At 43.1% G+C, this 25,543-nt stretch overlaps 1 protein-coding gene across 1 annotated transcript in view; it reads left to right on the forward strand.

The window, feature by feature from the left end:
- DLEC1 (DLEC1 cilia and flagella associated protein) overlaps positions 1 to 25,543 on the forward strand; it is a 363,928-nt gene that overhangs the window by 333,359 nt on the left and 5,026 nt on the right. The window contains exons 36-38 of the mRNA XM_030197931.1: positions 6,054 to 6,215; positions 19,798 to 19,951; positions 22,346 to 22,469. Of these exons, the coding sequence (XP_030053791.1) occupies positions 6,054 to 6,215; positions 19,798 to 19,951; positions 22,346 to 22,469 (440 nt within the window). The remainder of the gene's footprint in view (positions 1 to 6,053; positions 6,216 to 19,797; positions 19,952 to 22,345; positions 22,470 to 25,543) is intronic.

The following is a 25,543-nucleotide window of genomic DNA, read 5'->3' on the forward strand; positions in this document are numbered from 1 at the left end:
AGTCTAATCTCAGCAATTTCCTGTCCATAAGCGGCTGCTGATCTGTCAAGCATCCACTTTAAATTTCTGAGTAATTGTGATCATACAGACCCTGTCCTCCCTCCCCACCCCTACCTCCCCTACCCCCACCCCAATCCCAAGGCCCCTACCCCCCATAGTAACCCAAAGTTTCCCACCACAACAAAGTATAGGGGAAAATGGAGACACTACTGATGAATGGGGCCCCACCCACACATACCACACACCACTCAAAATGTATGCATATAAAGCAATAACTGCACTCACTAGCATAACAGATAAGCTTAAGTCAGTGTTGTATAGTAAGGCGAAGATCGTTCTGATGATCAAATGATATAAGATAATTATCTTGCCCCTGTCAGGGTACCAGCCCCCTAAAGTAATTATCATGAACAGTCATGGTGCTGTAAACTTATGCATTCTAAAATAACTGTGTATACATATATAACAGATTAGTTTAAATTCCACGTTTAGCCAAAAGACCAATAACTTAAACAGACATGAGAACAACTCCAAATCCATATCTAGCCCCTACCAGGGCACCAACGCTTTTAAGTATTGTTAGAAACATACATTAAGTATCAGAGAAAGATGGTTTCTGGAGATCTTGCAAGTAGTCCTCGGCCTCCCGAGGGGATCCGTAGGTATGCCACTTTCCATGATGGAATATTTTAAGGAGAGCAGAGTATAAGCATGAAGCGTGCTTGTGCTTCATGCAGTTCTGTTCAGATGGGGCCAAATTGGCATCTGTGCTCCTGCAGCACCTCCAAATAGTCTTGAAAATGTTTCACTGGTGCCCTGTCATAAGTCAGTGTCCCTCTTTTGTCTGAATCGTCGTAATATCGCCATCTTGTGAACATAGTTATTTACTTTGGTAATTATGACCCAAAGGTGATTTCCACCATCCTGTTTGCGGCCCACTCTGTGAGCTCTCTCCAAGTACAAAGGACCAACACTATCAGATAGGGCAGATTCTGATTTCAGCCAACTCTCCAAAAGTATGGGCAAGAATCAATCCAGGACAGACTCAGCAATACCCACGATCCAGAGATTATCTCTGCTGGATCTATTCTCCAGGTCATCAATCTGAGCTGCTTGTTCCCAGACTAGCTTTTGTAAGGCTGTGAGGGCAGCAGATGTTTCAGTCCCCACATCCTCCATTACGGAGACTTGCTACTCCAGCTCACCGGTACGGTGGGTAGTATTCACCAGGAAAGCTTCAATGTTTGACAGCTGCTCCGAAAGCTGTGGCTCCAGCGCATGTTCTACCACCTCTGTTAGTAGAGATATTGGCGGAGCAGTGATTGCCACCGCCACCATTTTGGATTCTCCGGCACCGCGTGCCTTTTAAGGATCTTTTTTAGTTTCTTTTTTAGTAGATTTCCCCAGTATTGCCACTTCGTACCAAGGCACAAATTGGTCCATGCACTGGGGAACCAGAGAACTGTATTTTGGTGCAGGTATCTCGTATGTGTCGCTGGGATATGTGCAGGTAAGGAGCAGGAGCCCCGGAGAGGAACAGAAATGTTTCCGCTCTCTTCAACTCATCACGTGATCTCACAAGGGGAAATAGCCATTGGTCCAATGGAAGAGGCATCTTTGGGAGTTAAATATGTTTTTTTTGTACCAGACCAGCTTAAAGCTTTCATAGACCTGAAGAGGGTGTCAGGGCAATAATATGTTTATAGGCTGAATAAGGAATAAATGTGGGTGGGCATGGGCCTTGTTAATTTTATATTACTGTGATTTCCTTGATTTATTAGCTACTCTCCCATATTTGTGGTCTAAGGAAGGGATAAATGCGAAGTTATATAGTTTCTAAAAAATTTCGTTTTTCCTTGTTTTACTCTGTTTAAGAGAATATTCTGCCTTGTAGTTTTCCCTGAGTTACATGTAACAAGTTTATTACTTGTGTAATATAATAAAAGTATAAATGAAAAAAAAAAGTATCATCTTATTTTCTTTAATTTCTGTTTGTTACCAAGATTGTAAGCTCTTTGAGCAGGGACTGTCTTTCTTCTATGTTTGTGCAGCGCTGCGTACGCCTTGTAGCGCTATAGAAATGCTAAATAGTAGTAGTAGTACTGAACTTGTTGCAGAGAGCCACCCAGATCTAAATCAGAAGATAAGTCAATTGTTCTCAAGGCCCAATACCAGCCCTAGAGCCCATCCCTACAACACAAGGGCAAGTAGAGGAGCCTGATGGACACCAGCTATAGAGGCCAGACAGCAGATATGGTGTGTCTGGCTTACCCCAGCAGCTGATGCCCCCCTGGAGCCAGTGGCCCCCCACCCAAATGCCTATTTAATTGAAAGGCTTGATATACTGCTGGTCACACCAGGTAGGTACTGCTAATTAGTTTATAGTAAGTTAAAAATAGGAGAGATAAGAAAGAGAGAGAGGAAAAAAAACATAAGGGAGGAGAGGGATAGGTTTGAGTGTGATGGGAGAGGTATTAAGTAGTAGAGTGAGTGTAGGTGTTTAGAAATAGCCAAGCTTTTATGCCAAATCTGTTTATTGAAATATTTCAACATAAATATGAACTGTAAAAAAGTAGGATATAAGTGTAATCTTAACATACCCACGAACCCTTCCCCCCCACCCCCTGAGAAACTCACAGACAATTCCACCAACTGAAATGCCAAGTTTTAATAAGTGACTTGAATTTGTAATAGGAACATTCGAGCCTGAGTTTTTGTGGCATGGAGTTCCAGATATAGGATCCTACATAGATAAACGCTATTTCCCGAGTTACATCACACCGGAGTTGAGTCAGTTGTGGAACAGATAAGAGAGCATGTTGCAACAAGCAAAGACAATACAATGGAGAATATAGTATAAGAAGATTGGAGAGATAAGCTAGTGCCATAGTCAAAAGACTTTTATGTACTATGATTAGGATTTTGTATTTGATTCATGCTGAAATTGAGAGCCAGTGTTCAGTAATTAAGAGAGGAGTCACATGGTCAAAACATTGCATGCTGTGTATAAGGTTTACAGCTGTGGATTGTACCAGCTCAAGTCTTTTGAGCGAGTGTAGAAGGAAACCACTGTATAGGGCATTACAGTAGTCCAAATACAATATTGCAAGTGCAAGAATGAGTGACAGGAGGGAGCAGTGAAGGAGAAGAGCTTTGAAGAGCGAATTCTGTGTAAGGCAAAGTAGGGGAATCGCAGTACTACATCAATTTGAATTTTCAAGGTTAGTTTTGAGTCATCATGGAGAACTCTCAGAATTTTCATTGAATCCAAGTATCACTACAACTGGTTATTAATGATAGGTTGAGAAAGGATAGTTGAATTAGGATTTGGAAAGTGCATTGCCTCATATTTGGACACTTTGAAAATATCCTTTCAGCCATGGTGATGACCATGAGGCTTCTGAACCAGGGTGGCTGAGAGAAGTCTGACAGCAGTTTGATTCTCTCCAAGAGTACTTTCTGTCATGTATAAGCACCACTTTATGGACCTCCTGGTCACCACCATGGAGGGGATGTAGGCCTAAATATGTGCCCTTACAGAGGCCATGAGGAAGCTTGGGCATGCATCTCTGGCTCTCCCATCCCAACCTCCAAACCCACAGCTTTAAGGGCACCAGAACAGTTAGTTATCAACTCTCCAAGGTCTCCCCCCACTCCCAATAATGCAGCCACTATCTTACAGCCTCCCACAATTAGAAAATATATGTGTATAAGCCCTATATGAAAGGTTTTGGAGGCCTCTAGTGGAAAATTATGACTCCAATATGACAGGTATAACGGCCTAGTGGTTAGAGCACCCATCTTGACATCCAGAGGTGGCCGTCTCAAATCCCACTACTGCTGCTTGTGTTCTTGGGCAAGTCATTTAATCCTCCATTGCCTCAGGTACAAACTTAGCTTGTGAGCCCTCCAGGGACAGAGAAATAGCCAGTGTACCTGAATGTAACTCACCTTGAGCTACTACTGAAAAGGCATGAGCAAAATCTAAATAAATAATTTCTAAACAGCAATGGTCTGTCACACCGTAGTAGCTCATACAAGCCCCTCCATCCATCTCTACATAAACCTGGCCACATGCAATAGTTTTCCCCTCACCAAACAGCAAAAACTATCTACAAGATGTTAAAATAGATTCCACCCCTATATACGTATCTCCACATTAATTGTGTGATATTTAAGAGGCTGTCTTGGCATCCCTGTTACCCTCTTCCCACTTGACTAGTATAGGGGAGTTTCAGGAGGGGAAGAAAACTCGGGGCAGTACTCCCTTATTGGAAGGGCTTTTAGTATCTCAATAGACTCTATGATAATAGAAGGCAGTATGTGTGTGTCCTTTTAAAGGCTAGGGGATGGGAGCTTAAGGCAGACAGTTGCTTATCATGCTGTTTGCTCTTTTGCTGACACGGGAAGGGACCAACTGGTTAAAGGTAAAATAGCATGTTGATAAGGCAGGGTGGGGATTCAGTAAATATCTTAAATGCCCTGTCTGCACACTACTAACAGAAAAAAAATGTTATCTGCTAAAATATAACTGCAACAGATCTATTGAAGAATACTTATGGATTGATATTCAAAGTTCACTGGCTGCCATTGAACTTAAAACCAGTCTTGCTGTATATTTTCAAATATTATGTGAACATAAGAACATAACAGTAGTCATACTGGGTCAGACCAATGGTCCATCTAGCCCAGTATCCTGTTTTCCAAACAGTGGCCAAGCCAGGTCACAAGTACCTGGCAAAACCCCAATTAGCAACAACATTCCATGCTTCCAATCCCAGGGCAGTTGCTTCCCCATGTCTGTCTCAATAGCAGACTATGGACTTTTCCTTCAGGAATTTGTCCAAACCTTTTTTAAGCCCAGATACGCTAACCGTTGTTACCACATCCTCCGGCAACTATTACTTAACTATTCATTGAGTGAAAAAAATATTTCCTCCTACTTGTTTTAAAAGTATTTCCATGTAACTTCCTCGAGTGTCTCCTAGTCTTTGTACTTTTGAAATGAGTAAGAAATCGATCTACTCATTCTACACCACTCAGGATTTTGTAGACGTCAATCATATCTCCCCTCATCCATCTCTTTTCCAAGCTGAAGAGCCCTAACCTCTTTAGCCTTTCCTCATATGAGAGGAATTCCATCTCCTTTATCATTTTGGTCACTCTTCTATGTACCTTTTCTAATTCCGCTATATCTTTTTTTGAGATAACGGCGACCAAAACTGGACGCAATAATCAAGGTGCTGTTGCACCATGGAGCGATACAAAAGCTTTATTCACCATCGCTTTCCTAATAATTCCTAGCATCCTGTTTGCTTTCTTGTGGATAGTATTGGGCTAAAATCATACTGAATAGCTCGAATTTTCTCCACTTTATGAGAATAGCAGGCCTAAACTAAATGTTTAGCAGCGGCATATTGATGGCATTACATGTATATTTAGTGCTGCTGAATATATTTATTACTTTAAATGCTAATTGTGCAATGCCCAGAAACACTTTGGCCCAACCTCAGGAAAACTAGCCCCGCAGCTCTACAAAAGACATGGAAGATGAAACATGAAACTACCTGCTAAACCCTAGCAGAAAACTCACAAAATGGAACCTAAACTTGTCCCAATAAAAACGGCCAAGGGTTTACATTACAGACTATGAGTTCATGTTTCATATTAAACGTGATCTTATATAAACAAGCCTTTCTAGTGTCAACATAATATTCTCACTCAACCATGTTTATCTAGTTAATAAGATGTAATGTAATATTGTTTACTGTATACTGAATGGTTCCACTGTAAGTTATTACTAATTAATATTCATTTTATGACAGCATACTGTTAAATGTAAACTGCTTAGAACTTGTTGGTGAAGTGGATTGTAAATGCCAAAACTAAATTAAATTAAATTGCGTCTACAAATACTGTCGCCATCACCACTGAATATTGACAGCTTAACTATTTTATGGTATCTGTGGCAGTAACCTCTATTACTATGACTCAAATTAAGAAACTTTGTTATAGATATGCTTCCTTAGTTGTGTCCTAAAATTGTTTTCCAGGTTCAAGTGTCATTCTGCACTACTTTTGAACTGCTAACCTACCAAAATGTACCTGCTGATGAATTGACTTTTGGAGTCCAGTTGCTTGAGTCTGAAGATGGTCAGAAGAAACTAGCATTTAATCAACATCTGGAAATTGAATTCAACAACAAGACTGTACAGGCAAGTGTAAGAGAGGAAAGACAAACAGCAAGTTCATAATCAAGACTATAGATTAAAGGCTATATTGTGCATTTAATATATTCAGTAAATGCTAGTAATAAGTTTGATAGAGAGAGAGAGAGCGATACAAAAAAATATGTAAAATATAGGGGAGAATATTGAATACTAGTAAAAGAGGCCCGTTTCTGGAGCAAATGAAACGGGCGCTAGCAAGGTTTTCCTCCCCAACACCCCCCCTTCTCCCTCCCTCCCTCCCTACCTACCTACCTACCAACCCCTTCTTCGTTCTGACGCCATTGCTCCGCAGCTCTTGAACGCACCGTACGCCATTGCTCCGCCCTCGTTGTGTGACGCCATTGCTCCGCCCTCGACGTCATCACGTTTGACGCGAGGGCGGGGCCTCGAGGGCGATTTCGGTGGCTTCACCACCACGAACCGTTCGAACCCGTTTTGATGACGGAAGTGACGTCAGTGTCCTCAGAACGTTGAGGGTGAGTTTTATTATATAAGAAGGTGCATGCAAAGAATGAATGCAGCCAATGAATGTTTGGTTTAAATTTTTCTTTTTTTTTATTCAGTTGTTTATATATAAAGTTTTTTGTCCTATAAACTTACTTTATTGGTATTAGTTTATAAAATATGCACATACATCACATCTCCACCCAAACTATACCACTAGGATTACCTACACATTGTATGCATGTACGTATGTGCCATCTTATTAGCATGTGTGCTTATACACATGTATGCTACTGTGCAATGTTGTAAAAAGCTTTTCTGCATGGAAAACAGATTTTACATACAGAAAAATCTTTATAAAATTACTCCCAACATGTTTATTATATACGTTTTGTTTGTGAATTGCTGGAGAAATGCTCAGATGGTGAAGAATTGTGAGCAACTGGAGTAGGAAGGACCTCAAGTGATGTAACAGAAGTTTTCAGTGAATTACTGGTCTCTTACTCTCCATGAGAGGCAATACTTATTAGTTCTAACTGTTGCAGAAGTTAATAGAAAATACATTAAATTCATGATAGGAAAACTTGTGTCCTCAAAAGAGACACAGAATTGCAGGTTCTGAAAGTGGGTCCTTTTACCCAGCACAACCCAACATGAGAAAATGCTTCTCTAGCTTCAGTTAACTTTTAGAGGCTTTTAGTACCTCAACCGTGCATGTGCTCTACTTCCTGTGCTGTGTTGTCACACAGGACTTCCTCAGTTCTGGTTTTTCCATGGAGCTGTTAAGATGTATTCCTATTACAATCTTTCAGATACCATTTTCTATGCCTTTTCAAGGTTTGTTTGTTTTTGTTTTGTTTTTCATGTTATCTACTGCATGCAAGGACTCCAAATCCCCTTATTTTTAGGCACAAAGAAAGTGCCTATGTAGACTGTTCTGTTAGGAAAAATCGTATATAAATTTTCCAGTAGTGGCCAATCCAGGTCACAAGTACCTGGCAAGATCTCAGAACAGTAAATAAGATTTTATGCTGCTTATCCTAGGAATAAACAGTGGATTTTCCCATATCTATCCTAATAATGGCTTATGGGCTTTTCTTTTAAGAAATTATCCAAACATTTTTTTTTAAACCCTGCTAAGCAAACTGTTTTTACCACACTCTTTAACAATGAATTCCAGAGTTTAATTGCTCGTTGAATGAAGAAATATTTTCTCTGATTTGTTTTAAATTTACTACTTGGCAACTTCATTGTATACCCCCTAGTCCTAGTATATTTGGAAAGAGTAAACAAACGATTCATGTCTACCTGTTCCACTCCACTCAGTATTTTATAGACCTCTCTCATATCTACTCTCAGCCATCTCTTCTCCAAGCTAAAGAGCCCTAGCCTTTCCTCTTAGGGAAGTTGTCCCATCCCCTTTATTATTTTTGACGCCCTTCTCTGTACCTTTTCTAATTCCACTATATCTTTTTTGAGATGTGGTGACCAGAATTGCACACAGTATTTGAGGTGCAGTTGCACCATGGAACATTACAAAGGCATTATAACATTCTCATTTTTGTTTTCCATTCCTTTCCTAAGAATTCCTAATATTCTATTTGCTTTCTTAGCCACTGCTGCACACTGAGCAGAGGGTTTCAACGTAGCATCAACTATGACTCCTAGATCCTTTTCCTGTGCGGTGACTCCTAATGTGGAACCTTGAATCACGTAGTTATGGTTTGGGTTCCTCTTTCCCACATGTATCACTTTGCACTTGCTCACATTAAAAGTCATCTGCCATTTGGATGCCCAGTACCCCAGTCTCATAAGGTCCTCTTGCAATTTTCACAATCATCTTGCGGTTTAACAACTTTGAATAATTTTATGTCATCAGCAAATTTAATTATCTCACTAATTATTCCCATCTCTAGATCATTTATAAATATGTTAAAAAGCAGCAGTCCCAGAATTGACCCCTGGGGAACCCCACTATCTACTGTACTCCATTGAGAATGGTGAGGCAAGATTTCCCTTGACTAAATCCATATTGGCTTTCAGGCTTATTTTCGAAAGTGATCGCCGGCCTTTTCCCGACATAAATCGGGAGATGGCCGGCGATCTCTCAAAAGCGGCGAAATCGGTATAATCGAAAGCGGCTTTTTGACAGCATTGCCGCTTTCTCGTCGCCTCACCGGCAAAAGTTCAAGGGGCGTGTCGGCGGCTTAGCGAAGGCGGGACATGGGCGGGCATGGGCGTGGCTACCAGATGGCCGGCTTTCACAGATAATGGAAAAAAAAGCAGCGTTAAGCTGTATTTCTCCGGGTTTATTTGGTCCTTTTATTTTCACGACCAAGCCTCAAAAAGGTGCCCCAACTGACCAGATGACCACTGGAGGGAATGGGGGATGACCTCCCCATAGTCCTCCAGTGGTCACCAACCCCCTCCCACACTAAAAAAAATAAAAGTAAAACACTTTTTTGCCAGCCTCAAATGTCATACCCAGCTGCCTGACAGCAGTATGCAAGTCCCTGGAGCAGTTTTTAATGGGTGCAGTGCACTTCAGGCAGGCAGACCCAGGTCCATCCCCCCCCCTACCTGTTACACTTGTGGTGCTAAGTGTTGAGCCCTCCAAACCCCACCAAAACCCACTGTACCCATGTGTAGGTGCCCCCCTTCACCCATAAGGGCTATGGTAATGGTGTAGAGGTGTGGGAAGTGGGTTTGCGGGGGATTTGGGGGACTCAGCACCCAAGGTAAGGGAACTATGCACCTGGGAGCTTTTTTTGTATTTTGTTAAAATTTTTTGAAATGCCCCCTAGGGTGCCCGGTTGGTGTCCTGGCATGTGAGGGGGACCAGTGCACTACAAATGCTGGCTCCTCCCATGACCAAATGCCTTGGATGTAGCCGGGTTTGAGATGGCCTGCATTTTTTCCCATTATCGCTGAAAAACAAAACCGGCGATCTCAAACCCGGCGAACTCTGGCATTTGGCCGGGCTAAACCATATTATCGACAAAAAAGATGGCCAGCCATCTTTTTCGATAATACGGTTCTGGCCAGCTGTTGCGCCGCCGCCAAAATAGATCGCCAGCGAACTATTTCACTGGCGACATTCGATTATGCCCCTCTTTGTCTCATTAATCTATGCTTATGTATATGCCAAAGCAAAATCCTGCCAAATTAATCTTACTGACTTCTTTGAGTGGGTGACCAAAGAACTGGATGAGGGATACGCACTAGATGTAATCTACTTGGATTGCAGCAAAGCTTTTGATACGGTCCCTCATAGAAGACTCTTCAATAAGCTGAGAGGGCTGAACTTAGGACCCAAGTTGGTGAACTGAATAGGAAACTGGTTGACCGACAGGTGGCACAGAGTGGTAAATGGAATTTGCTCGGAGGAAATGAAGATGAGCAGTGGAATTGCTCAGGGATCAGTGCTGGGGCCGATTCTATTTAATATATTTGTGAGAGACATTACTGAAGAATTGGAAGGAAAAGTTAGCTTTTTTTGCGGATGACACAAAGGTAGCCAATAGAGTGGATAACCTGGAGGGAATAGAAACCATGAGACGGGATCTCCAAACATTAAACGTCTGGCAGTTAACATTTAATGTAATCTAAATAAGAAAACAGAGCTCTTGGAATATCAAAAAAACTCAATTTATGATAGACTCTGAAAAGATATCCAAATATATATTGATGAGCTATAAATAATTAATTTATTAAGGAGGAAAAGCCTCAAATGCAAAGGGAATACTCCATTAACATTTAATGCCAGCAAGTGCAGAGTGATGCACTTGAGGTGCACAAATCCAAAAGAGATATACCAGATAGGAAGGGAGAGATTGATTAGCTTGTCTCAGGAAAGGGACCTTGGGGTGATGGTGTCCGAGGATCTGAAAGTGATGAAACAGTGCGACATGGAGGTGGTCATTTCCAGACGGATGCTAGGCTGCATAGAGAGAGGTATACCCAGTAGAAGAAAGGAGATGTTGATGCCCCTCTACAAGTTGTTGGTGAGGCCCCACTTGGAGTATTGTGTTCAGTTTTGGAGGCCGTATCTTACTAAGGTTGTAAAAAGACTTGAAGTGGTTCAAAGAAAAGTGACAAACATGGTATGGGATTTGCGTTGCAAGATGTACGTGATGAGACTTAATGACCTGAACATGTACAGTGGGGGAAATAAGTATTTGATCCCTTGCTGATTTTGTAAGTTTGCCCACTGACAAAGACATGAGCAGCCCATAATTGAAGGGTAGGTTATTGGTAACAGTGAGAGATAGCACATCACAAATTAAATCCGGAAAATCACATTGTGGAAAGTATATGAATTTATTTGCATTCTGCAGAGGGAAATAAGTATTTGATCCCCCACCAACCAGTAAGAGATCTGGCCCCTACAGACCAGGTAGATGCTCCAAATCAACTCGTTACCTGCATGACAGACAGCTGTCGGCAATGGTCACCTGTATGAAAGACACCTGTCCACAGACTCAGTGAATCAGTCAGACTCTAACCTCTATAAAATGGCCAAGAGCAAGGAGCTGTCTAAGGATGTCAGGGACAAGATCATACACCTGCACAAGGCTGGAATGGGCTACAAAACCATCAGTAAGACGCTGGGCGAGAAGGAGACAACTGTTGGTGCCATAGTAAGAAAATGGAAGAAGTACAAAATGACTGTCAATCGACAAAGATCTGGGGCTCCACGCAAAATCTCACCTCGTGGGGTATCCTTGATCATGAGGAAGGTTAGAAATCAGCCTACAACTACAAGGGGGGAACTTGTCAATGATCTCAAGGCAGCTGGGACCACTGTCACCACGAAAACCATTGGTAACACATTACGACATAACGGATTGCAATCCTGCAGTGCCCGCAAGGTCCCCCTGCTCCGGAAGGCACATGTGACGGCCCGTCTGAAGTTTGCCAGTGAACACCTGGATGATGCCGAGAGTGATTGGGAGAAGGTGCTGTGGTCAGATGAGACAAAAATTGAGCTCTTTGGCATGAACTCAACTCGCCGTGTTTGGAGGAAGAGAAATGCTGCCTATGACCCAAAGAACACCGTCCCCACTGTCAAGCATGGAGGTGGAAATGTTATGTTTTGGGGGTGTTTCTCTGCTAAGGGCACAGGACTACTTCACCGCATCAATGGGAGAATGGATGGGGCCATGTACCGTACAATTCTGAGTGACAACCTCCTTCCCTCCGCCAGGGCCTTAAAAATGGGTCGTGGCTGGGTCTTCCAGCACGACAATGACCCAAAACATACAGCCAAGGCAACAAAGGAGTGGCTCAGGAAGAAGCACATTAGGGTCATGGAGTGGCCTAGCCAGTCACCAGACCTTAATCCCATTGAAAACTTATGGAGGGAGCTGAAGCTGCGAGTTGCCAAGCGACAGCCCAGAACTCTTAATGATTTAGAGATGATCTGCAAAGAGGAGTGGACCAAAATTCCTCCTGACATGTGTGCAAACCTCATCATCAACTACAGAAGACGTCTGACCGCTGTGCTTGCCAACAAGGGTTTTGCCACCAAGTATTAGGTCTTGTTTGCCAGAGGGATTAAATACTTATTTCCCTCTGCAGAATGCAAATAAATTCATATACTTTCCACAATGTGATTTTCCGGATTTAATTTGTGATGTGCTATCTCTCACTGTTACCAATAACCTACCCTTCAATTATGGGCTGCTCATGTCTTTGTCAGTGGGCAAACTTACAAAATCAGCAAGGGATCAAATACTTATTTCCCCCACTGTATACCCTGGAGAAAAGGAGAAGCACGGGTGATATAATACAGATGTTAAAATATTTGAAAGGTATTAATCCGCAAACAAAAATTTTTCAGAGTCAGGAAGGAGCTAGAACTAGAGAACATGAATTGAGGTTGAAAGGGGGCAGACTCAGGAATAATCTAAAATTAGTCCCATCCACGGAGACTTATCAGCCTCATTGGGATTACTTCTCTCTATATGCTACTATATATTCGTCCCAGAGTTGTATTCTCTTTTCTGGAACCTTATCAGCTTCCTTGCACCTACTGTTACTCTATTTTCCACTCTGTATATATTCCTTGAGTTGGTACTCTCATCTCCGGAACCTGTAAGCCACATTGAGCCTACTGCTATGCGGGAAAATGTGGGATACAAATGTAATAAATAAATAAATAATGTCGGGAAGTATTTTTTCACAGAGAGGGTGGTAGATACCTGGAATGCCCTCCTGTGGGAGGTGATGAAGATGAAAACGGTAACGGAATTCAAAAATGCGTGGGATAAACACAAAGGAATCCTGTTTAGAAGGAAAGGATCCAAAGAAGCTTAGTGGAGATTAGAAGCAACACCGGTAATTAGGAAGCAAAGCTGGTACTGGGCAAACTTTTACAGTCTGTGCTCTGATTGTGGCTGGACAGATTCAGCTTCAGAAGTTGGAGAACAAGGACAGTCCTGGAAAGACTTCTACTGGCCATGCCCTGAAAATGGTAAGGACAAATCAAGACCAGGTGTATATATGAAGTATCACATTGTACCATGTGTAATGAGGTTAACTTGTTGGGCAGACTGGGTGGACCATAGAAGTCTACATCTGCCGTCATCTACTATGCTACTATGCTCTGTAATTTTGTTCTTTATAATAGTTTTTCCTGGCACTGATGTCAAGCTCACTGGTCTTTAATTTCCCGGATCACCTCTGGAAGCCTTTTTAAAAATTGGCATTACATTGGCCACCCTCCAATCTTCTGGTACCATGCTTGATTTTAAAGATAAATTAGATATTACTAACAATAGCTCTGCAAGTTAATTTTTCAATTTTATCAGTATGCTGGGAAGTATACCATCCGGTCAAGGTGCAACGTGGAGGGGCATAATCGAACAGGGACAACCATCTCTAAGGGTGCCCATCTCTGAGGACGTCCCAGCGAAGGGGTGGAGAAACCCGTATTATCGAAACAAGATGGGAGTCCATCTTTCGTTTTGATAATACGGTCGGGGACGCCCAAATCTCAACATTTAGGTCGATCTTAGAGATGGTCGTCCCCGGTTTTTGGCCATAATGGAAACCGAAGACACCCATCTCAAAAATGACCAAATCCAAGCCCTTTGGTTGTGGGAGGAGCCAGAATTCATAGTGCACTGGTCCCCCTGACATGCCGGGACACTGCAGTACACTTCACAAATTGCTCTCAGGTGCATAGCTCCTTGGGTGTTGAGCCCCCCCAACCCCCCCCCCCCCAAAACCCTCTCCCCACAACTGTACACCACTACCATAGCCCTAGGGGGTGAAGGGGGCACCTACATGTGGGTACAGTGGGTTTCGGGTGGGTTTTGGAGGGCTCACAGTTACCACCACAAGTGTAACAGGTAGGGGGATGGGCCTGGGTCCACCTGGCTGAAGTGCACTGCACTGCACCCATTAAAACTGCTCCAGGGACCTGCATACTGCTGTCATGGAGCCGGGTATGACATTGGAGGCTGGCATAGAGGCTGGCAAAAAACGTTTTTTAAGTTGATTTTTTTTAGGGTGGGAGGGGGTTAGTGACCACTGGGGGAGTAAGGGGAGATCATCAATTTTAGGTGGGCAGAAGAACTCCACCTTGTCCCACAAGTGATTTGGTCTCTCCCTCTTTTGCCTGCATATCATATTGTCTCTCAATCATCCCCCCCCCCCCCCCCGCATACCTTTTAAATAGCAGATTTTCACTGGCAGCAAGCAGCAACTAATACACACTGCTCACGTTGGTCTCACAACATGTATCAGTCGCTGCTTGCTGCAGGCAAAGATCTGCTATTTACAAGGAATGCAGGAGGGACCGTTGTTGGGAGTTTTTGGCTGGTGGGGTTTGGGAATCCTTGCCAATGACATCATAAGTGTGCTGCTGCTGGGCAGGCCTGAGCCCAAAGTGGGTGAGCCTGGGCCCACCCTTGGCTACGCCACTGGTTCGGGCACCTTTTCACGGCTTGGTTGCAAGAAAAAATGGACCAAGTAAAGTCGGCCAAGTGCTCGTCAGGGGCGCCCTTCTTTTTTCCATTATTGGCCGAGGACGCCCATCTCCTAGTCATACCCCAGTCCCGCCTTTGCTACGGTGCCAACATGCCCCCGTGAACTTTGGTCGTCCCTGCGACGGGAAGCAGTTGAGGACGCCCAAAATCAGCTTTCGATTATGCCAATTTGGGCAACCCTGAGAGAAGGACACCCATCTCCCGATTTGTGTCGGAAGATGGTCTCCCTTCTCTTTCGAAAATAAGCCTGATAGTCAACCAAGTATTCTGCTATGCAGAAATTAAAATACAATTACAGGCGTCCCACCGAAACAGCAGACTGGATTAAAAAAAATATATATATATATATACACACACACACACACACACACACACACATACATATATATACAGGGCTTTTTTTGAGGGGGTACTGAGTAACGGCACCTTTTTCATTATCTGCTAAAATTGACCCATGGTCCCCAAGTTTTAATGAAAGAGCTCAGGATCCAGATACCAATTCTGCCTTGTCATAGATTGCAGGGGGCCTGGCTATTGTGGGGTGGGTCCCTCAGTGATCACCCACCCCTGAAGGGTGGCCTGGCATTTGAGTACCGACACCTTTTTTGCTAGAAAAAAACGCACACCTGAGCAGAAATGCCAAAATTAGACTTACCAGTGTAGATTCTAGTCAGTGCATGCCATATCAAAGTTATGGAATAGAAAATAATGAAACAGGCAAAGGCTCAGAGGAGTCGTTTAAAAAGGCGCAACGTGAAAACTTTGCGTACGGCCCAAACGTATGCATGTCATGCATTCATAATGAAACATCTAAAAAAAAGGATATATCGTGGAGTACAAATCCAGAGCAAACAAACAATGCATCAAAACAAAAACAATGAAAATATACCATAAAACCAATGCAGCTGTACATGTGATGAAGGAAGGGAAAAACAAGTGAAAACAGTGTGACTGTATATGTAAATAAAAGACATGCGGACAGAGAGTGTTGGAATACGGGAGGCTGTTAAAAACATGAAAAATAATAATGGTAGGTATATGAAAGGCATACAACATACTGTCAAAAAAAAGGTGGTGGGTATATGGAAAGCATTTCACATCAATGCCAGTGCAATGTAGGAAAAACCGTGTTTAAAATGAGAAATAAAAACTAGAGCAGTGTATTTGAGCGTGCAAAGAGAATTATTGAAACAATGAACATGCTTAAAAGAGACATCAAAGCATTCTCTAAGTTGCATCTCTTCTTACCTCTCTCAGCACTTGCACTCCAGCAGCCTCCCTCTCCTCTGCATGCTCCTTCTCCCTGCCTCTCACTGCTGCAGTGAAAACAGTGCTGCTTCTCACCTGGCCAGAAGCCTCTCTCTCTCTCTCTGACAGGAAGTTCCACCTGATTGACACCTTCTCGCAGATCACTGTACTTCTTGTACTAGTCATCTCACTACTACTACTACTACTATTTAGCATTTCTATAGCGCTACAAAGCATACACAGCTGGATTACTACGATGTTATCTATGCTGCTTACATTCTCTTCAGAATATAGCCATCAGGGTCCTCTGCGTTGCTGAACGGTTTGACCATATAACACCTTTGCTTAGACAATGTCATTGGCTCCTGATTGCATCCAAAATTCAATTCATGATCCTCACTTTAACTCACAAAGTACTACATTCTAGTGTACCAGATCTTTTCAAGAAGGCATACCATCAACATCCATCTTAAATACTAAACAATACCATTATATATGATCTATACAAAACCAAACTTTTATTGCCTGATTGCTTAACCTCTTTGCTTTTAATGATCAAGGACTACCACTTTAAACCTTATGTCGAATAGGGTCTCTCTATAGCCGATGACCTAATGTATGTTACAACCCAGTTTATTACTCAGGAACCTTCTTGCAATACCATAATGTATTCTTCTTTACCATGTATGTACGCACATGGTATATATATATATATATATATATATATATATATATACCATGATCTGTTCCATATATATTATGTTCCATGTATGTTACCATGAATGTATGCACATTAACGCAATACCATCTGTAATCATGTTAACCGGAAATGGCAACCACCATTACGGCACCTGCAAATTGGTGGGAAAATGTGGGATACAAATGCTACAAATAAATAAATAAATAAATGCCACCATACCTTTCCTCTCTTATAATACCATATACTCCTTTCCATACTATTCAATCACTTGAGAGCTGCGCTTACATTTTACCCCAGTCTTCTACATTCACCTGGAATCAACCCACTCCTCTGCTACCTTCTGTTTGGGTCCATTCCTCTGGAATTCCCTTCCAAAACATCGCCAATTGGAGCTTTTCTTCTCTAATTTCAAAGCTGGACTTAAAACCCACCTATTCTCCACAGCTTTTGATACATTATCACACCTAGACCATTTATCCTCAGACAAGTTGTCATATGCTAACATGGGCCAATAGTATCCTACACGTGACTTTTCCTTTTATTAACTCTTTCTGTCTTCCTCTCCTTTCTTAATTACTACCCCTGTCTGTGCTTTACTATCACATTTTGTAGTTCCTTTTACCCCCCTATTTTTATTTTGATTTCTGTGCACCACTTTACGTTTTCTCGTGAAAGGTGGTATATTAAAACTAATAGACCACAGATCACGTGACACCTAGAGCAGGAGCAGAGGCTGCCTGTTCAGTTCTTCTGTCTCCCCACCAAAAAAGTTGCATATCCAGCACATTTTTGCAAGCTACGGGTTGATACAGTACCTGTTTTTTTTGTTATTCCTGTTGGTTTTTGAGGGGTGAAGGCCTTGAAGGTATTGTTTATAATATGGTGTTGAGATTGCCCCAAAAAGATAAAGAGAAGCAGCGAAGAGCAGTAGCTAAGATGGCAGCTCAGTTGTTCCTGCCGAGCCCTCCAGTCAGCTCTTCTTGGACTTTGGAAATTGTGACAGAGGTTCAGTCTGCGGTGAAAGCTGCACTGGATGTGAAACTGCAACAATTACATGACACAACGGAGGCCGCCCACAAGCATTTGAATGGCATACAATTGGAGTTAGTTGCTCAGCAACATTGAGTTGAAGTTTTGGAGGAAAAGGCACAGTGTACAATGCGTGATGTGACTCAGCTAAGGCTCACCATCCAGCAACTGGAACATAAATTGAACAATTTGGAGGGCAATTCCAGGTGCAATAATTTGTGTCTGGTGGGGCTTACTGAATCTTTGAAAGATGCGGAGCTCATGAAAACTCTGGAGTCCTGGCTCCCACAATCTTTAAGTTTGGATTCGTTGGAGGATCCTTTTAAAATAGAGTGGGCCCCAGGAGTAGCAATGTTGCACATCCCCTTGGGTGGTCTTTTGGGTTTGCCATTTTGTACAGAAACAAGCTATACTGCAGGTCCTGCATTGTGGGAAATGTTTGGATTAATGCTAAAGTACGATCTGAACACAAAGCTTTTGCTTCCTTATTTGAGCTCTTTGCTAAAAAGATTTCAAGTGCTTTACTTTATCCAGCATGACTCTGGATTGCTTATGGTGGTCAGACTCATTTTTTCACATCTGTATAGGCAGCTACCTCTTTGAGTTCTGTATTTATAAGTGGTCTTCATTGTTTTGAACTCAATGATGTTGGACCTTGTTGGATTATTTGTAGTAAATAATTAGCAGATTTTATACACACAGCTTCAGCTTTAGAAATGTTAATTTCTTTTCTTCATCTCTCTCACATACACCCCAGAATAATTCACTGCTGAGTCACTTTAAAGTTGAAGTAACAAAACATCTGTTTACTCACAGTTTGTAGTTAGATTATATTCAGACAGGCTTATATAAACATAATACTATACATTTGGATTATCAGCTCTTTCCATGTGCTTAGATGGTAATGGATGCTCACACCATAGATCCTCAGGCTAGGAGAGATCATGAGCTCCATGTGCTGTGCCTAACCCCCACAGGAAGTTGCATGGGTGTGACCTCTCTAGGTAATTCACATCAGAGGTCACAGAGTAATCACAGAGAAAAAATTGCTGACAGACAATGCATGTAAAATACAATACATTATTCCAACAGACCTTTTATTCTAACCAATTCTTTTATGCAAATTTTGATTTATTTATTTAGATTTTTCCTCACACCTTTTTCAGTAGTAGCTCAAGGTGAGTTACATTCAGGTTCTCTGGATATTTCTCTGTCCCAGGAGGGCTCACAATCTAAGTTTGTACCTGAGGCAATGGAGGGTTAAGTGACTTCCCCAAGATCACAAGGAGCAGTGGTGGGATTTGAACCGGCCACCTCGGGATTGCAAGACTGGTGCTCTAACCACTAGGCTACTCCTCCACTCTGCTTATTTCTTTTGAAATGTACATTTTCTTTGTGACCAACAGGAAAGTGGTCTTTTACTTTACTCCAGTCTGGCATAATATTATTAGTCTGATGGGGATATGTGGCTTCTTATATACTGCTTGAGGTACATTGGGTTATAGTGTTGAGGTGGGTTAGGCAAGGGGGAGTTCACATGATAGTTCCCATTTAGTATGGAACAGTAATTTGAGGGTTGGGGTTTAAGTTAAGGGGTTGGAGGGTCAGGGTTTAAGTTAAGGGGTTGGGCATGGGATATGGAATTGGGGTGGGATAAAGGGAGAAAATATGGAAATCTAGGATGACTGTTTGGTACTATATGTCTCTGTACTTTGATGTTCTTCTTGTACATATTTGACTTTTTTATTGTTGGATGTGTTTGTCATCAATAAAACAGATTTACCATTAAAGAAAACCTAATAAACCATAAACCATAATTGAGGAAGACACCATTCAATGATGCAACATACAGAATTATGACACATGCACAGTTGAAGCACTAAAAGCTTCTAGAAGTTATCTGAAGGTAAAGAAGCTTTTTCCCACACTGGGTTCCATTAGATGATGTCACCCACTTGTAAGAATGTGGATCTTGCTATCCATGAAGAAACCCTACTAAAAGTAAATTACTTGTTTTCATTGCCTGCTACTTCACTGTTAGCCTGGCATGGAATTTATCATGAATTCCTTGTATTGCTAGACTACATTTCCAGAGAAATTTCTATCGTTACACAATTTATAACTATAATGCTTTGTTTTCTAATCATTGTAGCAAATACCCTTGTGTGCATACCTTACTGTGCCAGTGTTGCAGCTTTCTAGTGAGACGGTTGATTTTGGTACCTGTTTTGTTGGCCAAACCAGGACAAAAGAGATCTTCCTATTGAATAAGAGCGGATCGAAAAGTTACTGGACTGCACTGATAGGTATGAAATCTTCAGTTCACAACTAAACCAAGGGACTGATATTCAGACCGTGGGAGTTAGCCGGGCTGACTCTTGCAGTTGGTGCTGAGCCCGGACATTCGATGTTGGGCCATTTCCGGTGATCGGCATTGAATATCAGGTTTATTTTTAGCCAGTTTCAACTTAACTGGACAAGTCAATATTTAGCACTGGCCGGTTAAGTTGAAACCAGCCAAAGATAGACCTGCTATTTTGTCCCAATTTGATCACCAATATTGATGTGCTGAATATTAGCGGATAGCTGGCTATATCGCGTGATATAGCTGGTTGTCCGCTAAGCGCTGACTACGAATATTCAACAGGAGATAACCAGCTGTCTCCCACTGAATATTTGTGAATAGCCGGTTATACACTATTTAACCAGCCAGGACCCGTCACTGGCCGGTTAAATAGCACTAAATATCGGGCGGCAAGTGTCGAAATTATAATTAAAGCCAATGAACTAAGATGCTGATAAGAAAAGTTGGTATTTCATATATTTTCTGGGAAATAGATTTTGACTTTCTACAAGGTCCAAATCCTCACTCCCCCCCCCCCCCCCCCCAAAAAAAAAAAGAAATCCCACACATACAAATTATTTTATTTTACCAAATTAGATTATTGTAACACCTTATATAATGGCTTTCCTCTAAACTCCTCTAAAATAAAAAAGGCATCATCTTTTTTTTCTTTTCTATGTTTTGTTTTATTTCTGTTTATTACCTTTAAAAGTGGACTAACACAGCTACCACACCACTTTACTCTAAACTCCTTAACCCCCTGTTTAATAAGCCGCATGGCCATGCCAACACAGCCCATTCAAAGTGAATGGGTTGTGTCGGCATTAGTGCACAGCAGCTGCTAGCACAGTTAGTAAACAGGGGGTTAGTGTCTTCAACTCGTTCAGTCTACAGTGGTTGAAGATAATTCACGATTACTGTGCAATTGAAATTCAAGATGTTGGTTCTAATGTATAAGATCTATCATAAGCAGATCCCAACCTATCTATCATCATTTCTATTTACCATATGTTCCCTCATATTACAGAAGGATTAGGAAGAAAGCTTATCCTTTTTTGTAGATTTTGCTATGATCCTCAAGAGTAGACACATCTGAGAGTACATTGCATGAAAGGGTGATAGATGCTTGTTATCAGTGGCGTAGCCAAGGGTGGGCTCGGGTGGGCCCAGGCCCATCCACTTTGGGTTCAGGCCCACCCAGTAGCAGCACATCTATAATGTGGCTGGCAGGGATTCCCAAGCCCCACCAGCCGAAAACTCCCAACTGTCCCTCCTGCATATCTTTTAAATAGCAGATCTTTGCCTGCAGCAAGCAGCGACTGATACATACTGTTCGCACTGGCCCCGCAGCCTTCCCTCTGATGTATTCCCGCCTATACGGAAACAGGAAGTTGCATCAGAGGAAAGGCTGTGGGGCCAGCATGAGCAGTGTGTACTAGTTGCTGCCCCTGCTTGTTATTCCCTTCTGGTGGAAATGGTGGGGACAAAACAGTGACAGAATTTGAAGACGTGGGAATAGCACAGAGGATCCTTATATAGTAAGAGGATGGAGTCAAAACTGAAATGGCATTCACCCTTCAAAATAATATAGGGGGAGGGGTAAACTGCATGAAGAGGCAGTTACAACCCTAAATAACAAAGAGCATAACATGCCCAGAACAGCAGATTACATCCCTAAACAAAGCGATAGAAGAAGCTAGCCTGGATCGAGCAACAGTTGCAACCCTAAATATCGTTTATTGTTTATTAATTTCATATACTGCCTACCTTGCAAGCAAATCAAGGCGGTTTACGTTTTCCAAAATCAAATGACATAAGAAAGAACTCTATATTATCAAATAGGCAGTGGCGGGTGCTGTGAAGTTTACGAACAGGAGACAAGGTTTACTACTGGAGAAGTGTTTCTGCAAGGGAAGCAGTTGTGGAGGATTGGGTTGGGGGGGAGTTTCTCTGTTGAAGAGCTAAACATTCAGGCATAGTTGCTCGCTCTTCACCATGGGCAGCACCTGCTAATGTGCATTCCTGTGAATAGTAGTGATTGCATGTTACCAGTTGCAGGACACCTACTGCATTATTCATTAACTCTTCGTAATTTTGTGGTAACTAAGGGCCATGTTTACTAAAGCTTAGTGTGCCTTAAGTGCTGTATGGCCCATATAAGAATAAAATGGGCTGCATAGCACTTAGCATGCACTAAGCTTTAGTAAACATGGTCCTAAAGTGCATTAACACCATGCATTAAAATTCAGTAAAAGGCAGTAGTGAATATGGGCATATATATGAATAATGCTCTGCATTACTTTATATGTTATGTGTTCTTAGTCCCAGTGACATTTTTTTTTTCACTTTTCTACAGATAAGCATGAGACATTTGATCAGAAGGAAATATTTTCTGTCTCTCCTATTTCTGGAATACTTGAGGCACTTGTGACCCACATGTCAGTCAGCAGAGAAACTTTACTCATCAGTTTCACTGCAAGGTACAGAGTAACACTTGTATGGTTTTTACTCCTTGCTTAACTCAGAGAGCAGTGTAATCAGATTCCTTTTTCTGAGACTAAAGTTCAAAAACTTTTAATGACATTTTTAGTAGAAAACAAATACAATAATGAACTATAACCAGTGGTGTGCTGGTAAATTTTTAACAAAAGGCTCTCTCCCTGGTCCACCTCGGGCCCCCCCCCCCCCCCCCCCCCCCGTCCACCACTGCGCCCCCCCCCCCCCAAATTGCAGAGCTGGCTATAGCCGGGGGGGGGGGGGGGCAATGCAATACTCTCTCCAGGAAAAAACTATTAAATGATCCCAGGTTCCAATCTAATTCATGTTTAATGTGGGATAAAATGCCATAAATAAGTAAATAAATATAAACTTTTAATGTTGAGCACCTGATTCTCAAGGTGAACATATTCCAAACACTATAATGAAAATAAAATGAGTTTTTTTCTACCTTTGTTGTCTGGTGACTGTTTTTCTGCTCATGCTGGCCCAGTATCCGATTCTGCTGCTATCTGTCCTCTTAACTCCGTTTCCAGGGCTTCCTTTCCTCCTTTCTTCTTCATTTCTGGTCCTCAGCTTCTGCCTATTTTCTCCATCCATTTGCAGTTATTCTCCTCTCTTCCTTTTCCCTCTTCTCATCTCATTCCTCACTCTTCCCTCCCCTCCACCCATGTCCAGCATTTCTTCTCTCTCCCTTCCCTCTCCTCCACCCATGTCCATCAACCCTCCTCTCCCCTGCCCTCCATCCACCCACCCATGTCCAGCAGCCCTGCTCTCCCCTGCCCTCCATCCACCCACCCATGTCCAGCAACCCTCCTCTCCCCTGCCCTCCATCCACCCACCCATGTCCAGCAACCCTCCTCTCCCCTGCCCTCCATCCACCCACCCATATCCAGCAACCCTGCTCTCCCCTGCCCTCCATCCACCCACCCCCATGTCCAGCAACCCTCGTCTCCCCCCTCTCCTCCATCCACCCACCCATGTCCAGCAACCCTCCTCTCCCCTGTCCTCCATCCACCCACCCATGTCCAGCAACCCTCGTCTCCCCCCTGTCCTCCATCCACCCACCCATGTCCAGCAACCCTCCTGTCCCCTGTCCTCCATCCACCCACCCATGTCCAGCAACCCTCGTCTTCCCCCTGTCCTCCATCCACCCACCCATGTCCAGCAACCCTCGTCTCCCCCCTGTCCTCCATCCACCCACCCATGTCCAGCAACCCTCTACTACTACTACTACCCTCGTCTCCCCCCTGCCCTCCATCCACCCACCCATGTCCAGCAACCCTCCTCTCCCCTGCCCTCCATCCACCCACCCATGTCCAGCAACCCTCCTCTCCCCTGCCCTCCATCCACCCACCCATGTCCAGCAACCCTCCTCTCCCCTGCCCTCCATCCACCCACCCATGTCCAGCAACCCTCCTCTCCTCTGCCCTCCATCCACCCACCCATGTCCAGCAACCCTCGTCTCCCCCCTGCCCTCCTCTCCTCCATCTGCCTTCTTCCAGCCCTCCCCACTCCCCTGGTCGTCCATCTTCCGTCTGCAGCTCTGCTCCCCGATAGTAGCCCTGGTTTCCTTCTTGCGGAGCCATGATGCGAAGGAACGGAACGAAGGCTGGAACCGAGCTGAGCCTGCTGCCTTCGCTTCATCGCTGGCGCGCCTCGAGGGGAAATACAAATTTTAAAAGCAGGGCAGCGGGGCAAGAAGGAAACCAGGGCTACTATCGGTAGATCTGCAGAGGGAAGATGGACGAGCGGGGGAGCAGAGGCGAGCTGGCTTGCACGGGCCAACAACCGGCTTGCAAGATGCCAGTAAATTTAACAACCGGCTCTTGCGAGCCGGTGCGAGCCAGCTCCAGCACACCACTGACTATAACACAGTGAGTATGTAGAACGCAAAGCAAAACTATGCAAGCAATATGGGGAGTACAAATAACAATGTAATTGTATTGTGAGGAACACAGCCAATCACCATTAGTAAAGAATTGGAAGTAAGATATGATTATTATTACATGGTTGTATACAAAAGCTTAAAGTAGTCTAATAGCCCAAAATTGAAAAATAAATTAGTAAAGGCTAGAGCTATTGAATATGTATGTTAGAAATATGAGAATAAATCAGACATATTGTAAATATAAAAGTAAGAGATAAAAGGGCAGTGGCGTTCCTAGGAGGGAGCGGTGGGGGCGGTCCGCCCTGGGTGCACGCCGCCGGGGGGTGCCGCGCGCCTGCCCTCCATTGTGCCATGCTTCTTCTCTGCCCCGGAACAGGTTACTTCCTGTTCTGGGGCAGAGAAGAAGCATGGAACAACGGAGGACAGGCGCGTGCAGCACCCCTCCCCCCCCCCCCGGCGGCGTGCACCCGGCTGGGGGGGTTCCTTCGCGGGGGTGTCCTTTCGCCGGGGGGGCGCTGCACCCGGGGGGCAGGGTGAATCGGCGATCCGCCCCGGGTGCCAGCCCCCCTAGGAACGCCACTGTAAAAGGGAACTAAAATCTAGGAACGTTCCTGGTTTTGTTCATATAAACAGATAAGGGATCAAATTTTTTCAATAGATTGTAATCTATTAGAAAATTCAGCAGCCTTTCATTCAGATTTATCGATCATTAGAATGGTTATCCACCAATATGTAGAGTTAACGAGATTCACGGATTTCCAGTTGTGGAGAAACATCTGTATCAAGACAGCAATCAAAATGTTAAGAGAGAGTCTACTATCTGTGTTTGTACTTCAAGATTCATTGTCTGTTAGAATCTAAAGTGCTAATTTTCAATGCATAGCTTCGGTTACTTTGAACAGACACGGTTTTAGCTGCACATCTTTATGCCCAATATTCAATAGCCCTGTTCATTTAGATAGGGCCACTGTCTATGTTGTCTATATGGTCGTAACATGGATAACTTATCCATTTAAAATTAGGTCTATTATTTGTATGATTGATATTTAAAATAGTAAATGATGGCACATTAAATTCCTGAATGGTCCATCCACTCTGCCCAACAGTCACATTCATTATCAATTCAAGGTTAAATTAACAATGAGCATGATATTATATACTTGATCA

This window comes from Microcaecilia unicolor, chromosome 1 (genome assembly GCF_901765095.1).
Source record: "Microcaecilia unicolor chromosome 1, aMicUni1.1, whole genome shotgun sequence".
Taxonomy (NCBI): domain Eukaryota; kingdom Metazoa; phylum Chordata; class Amphibia; order Gymnophiona; family Siphonopidae; genus Microcaecilia; species Microcaecilia unicolor.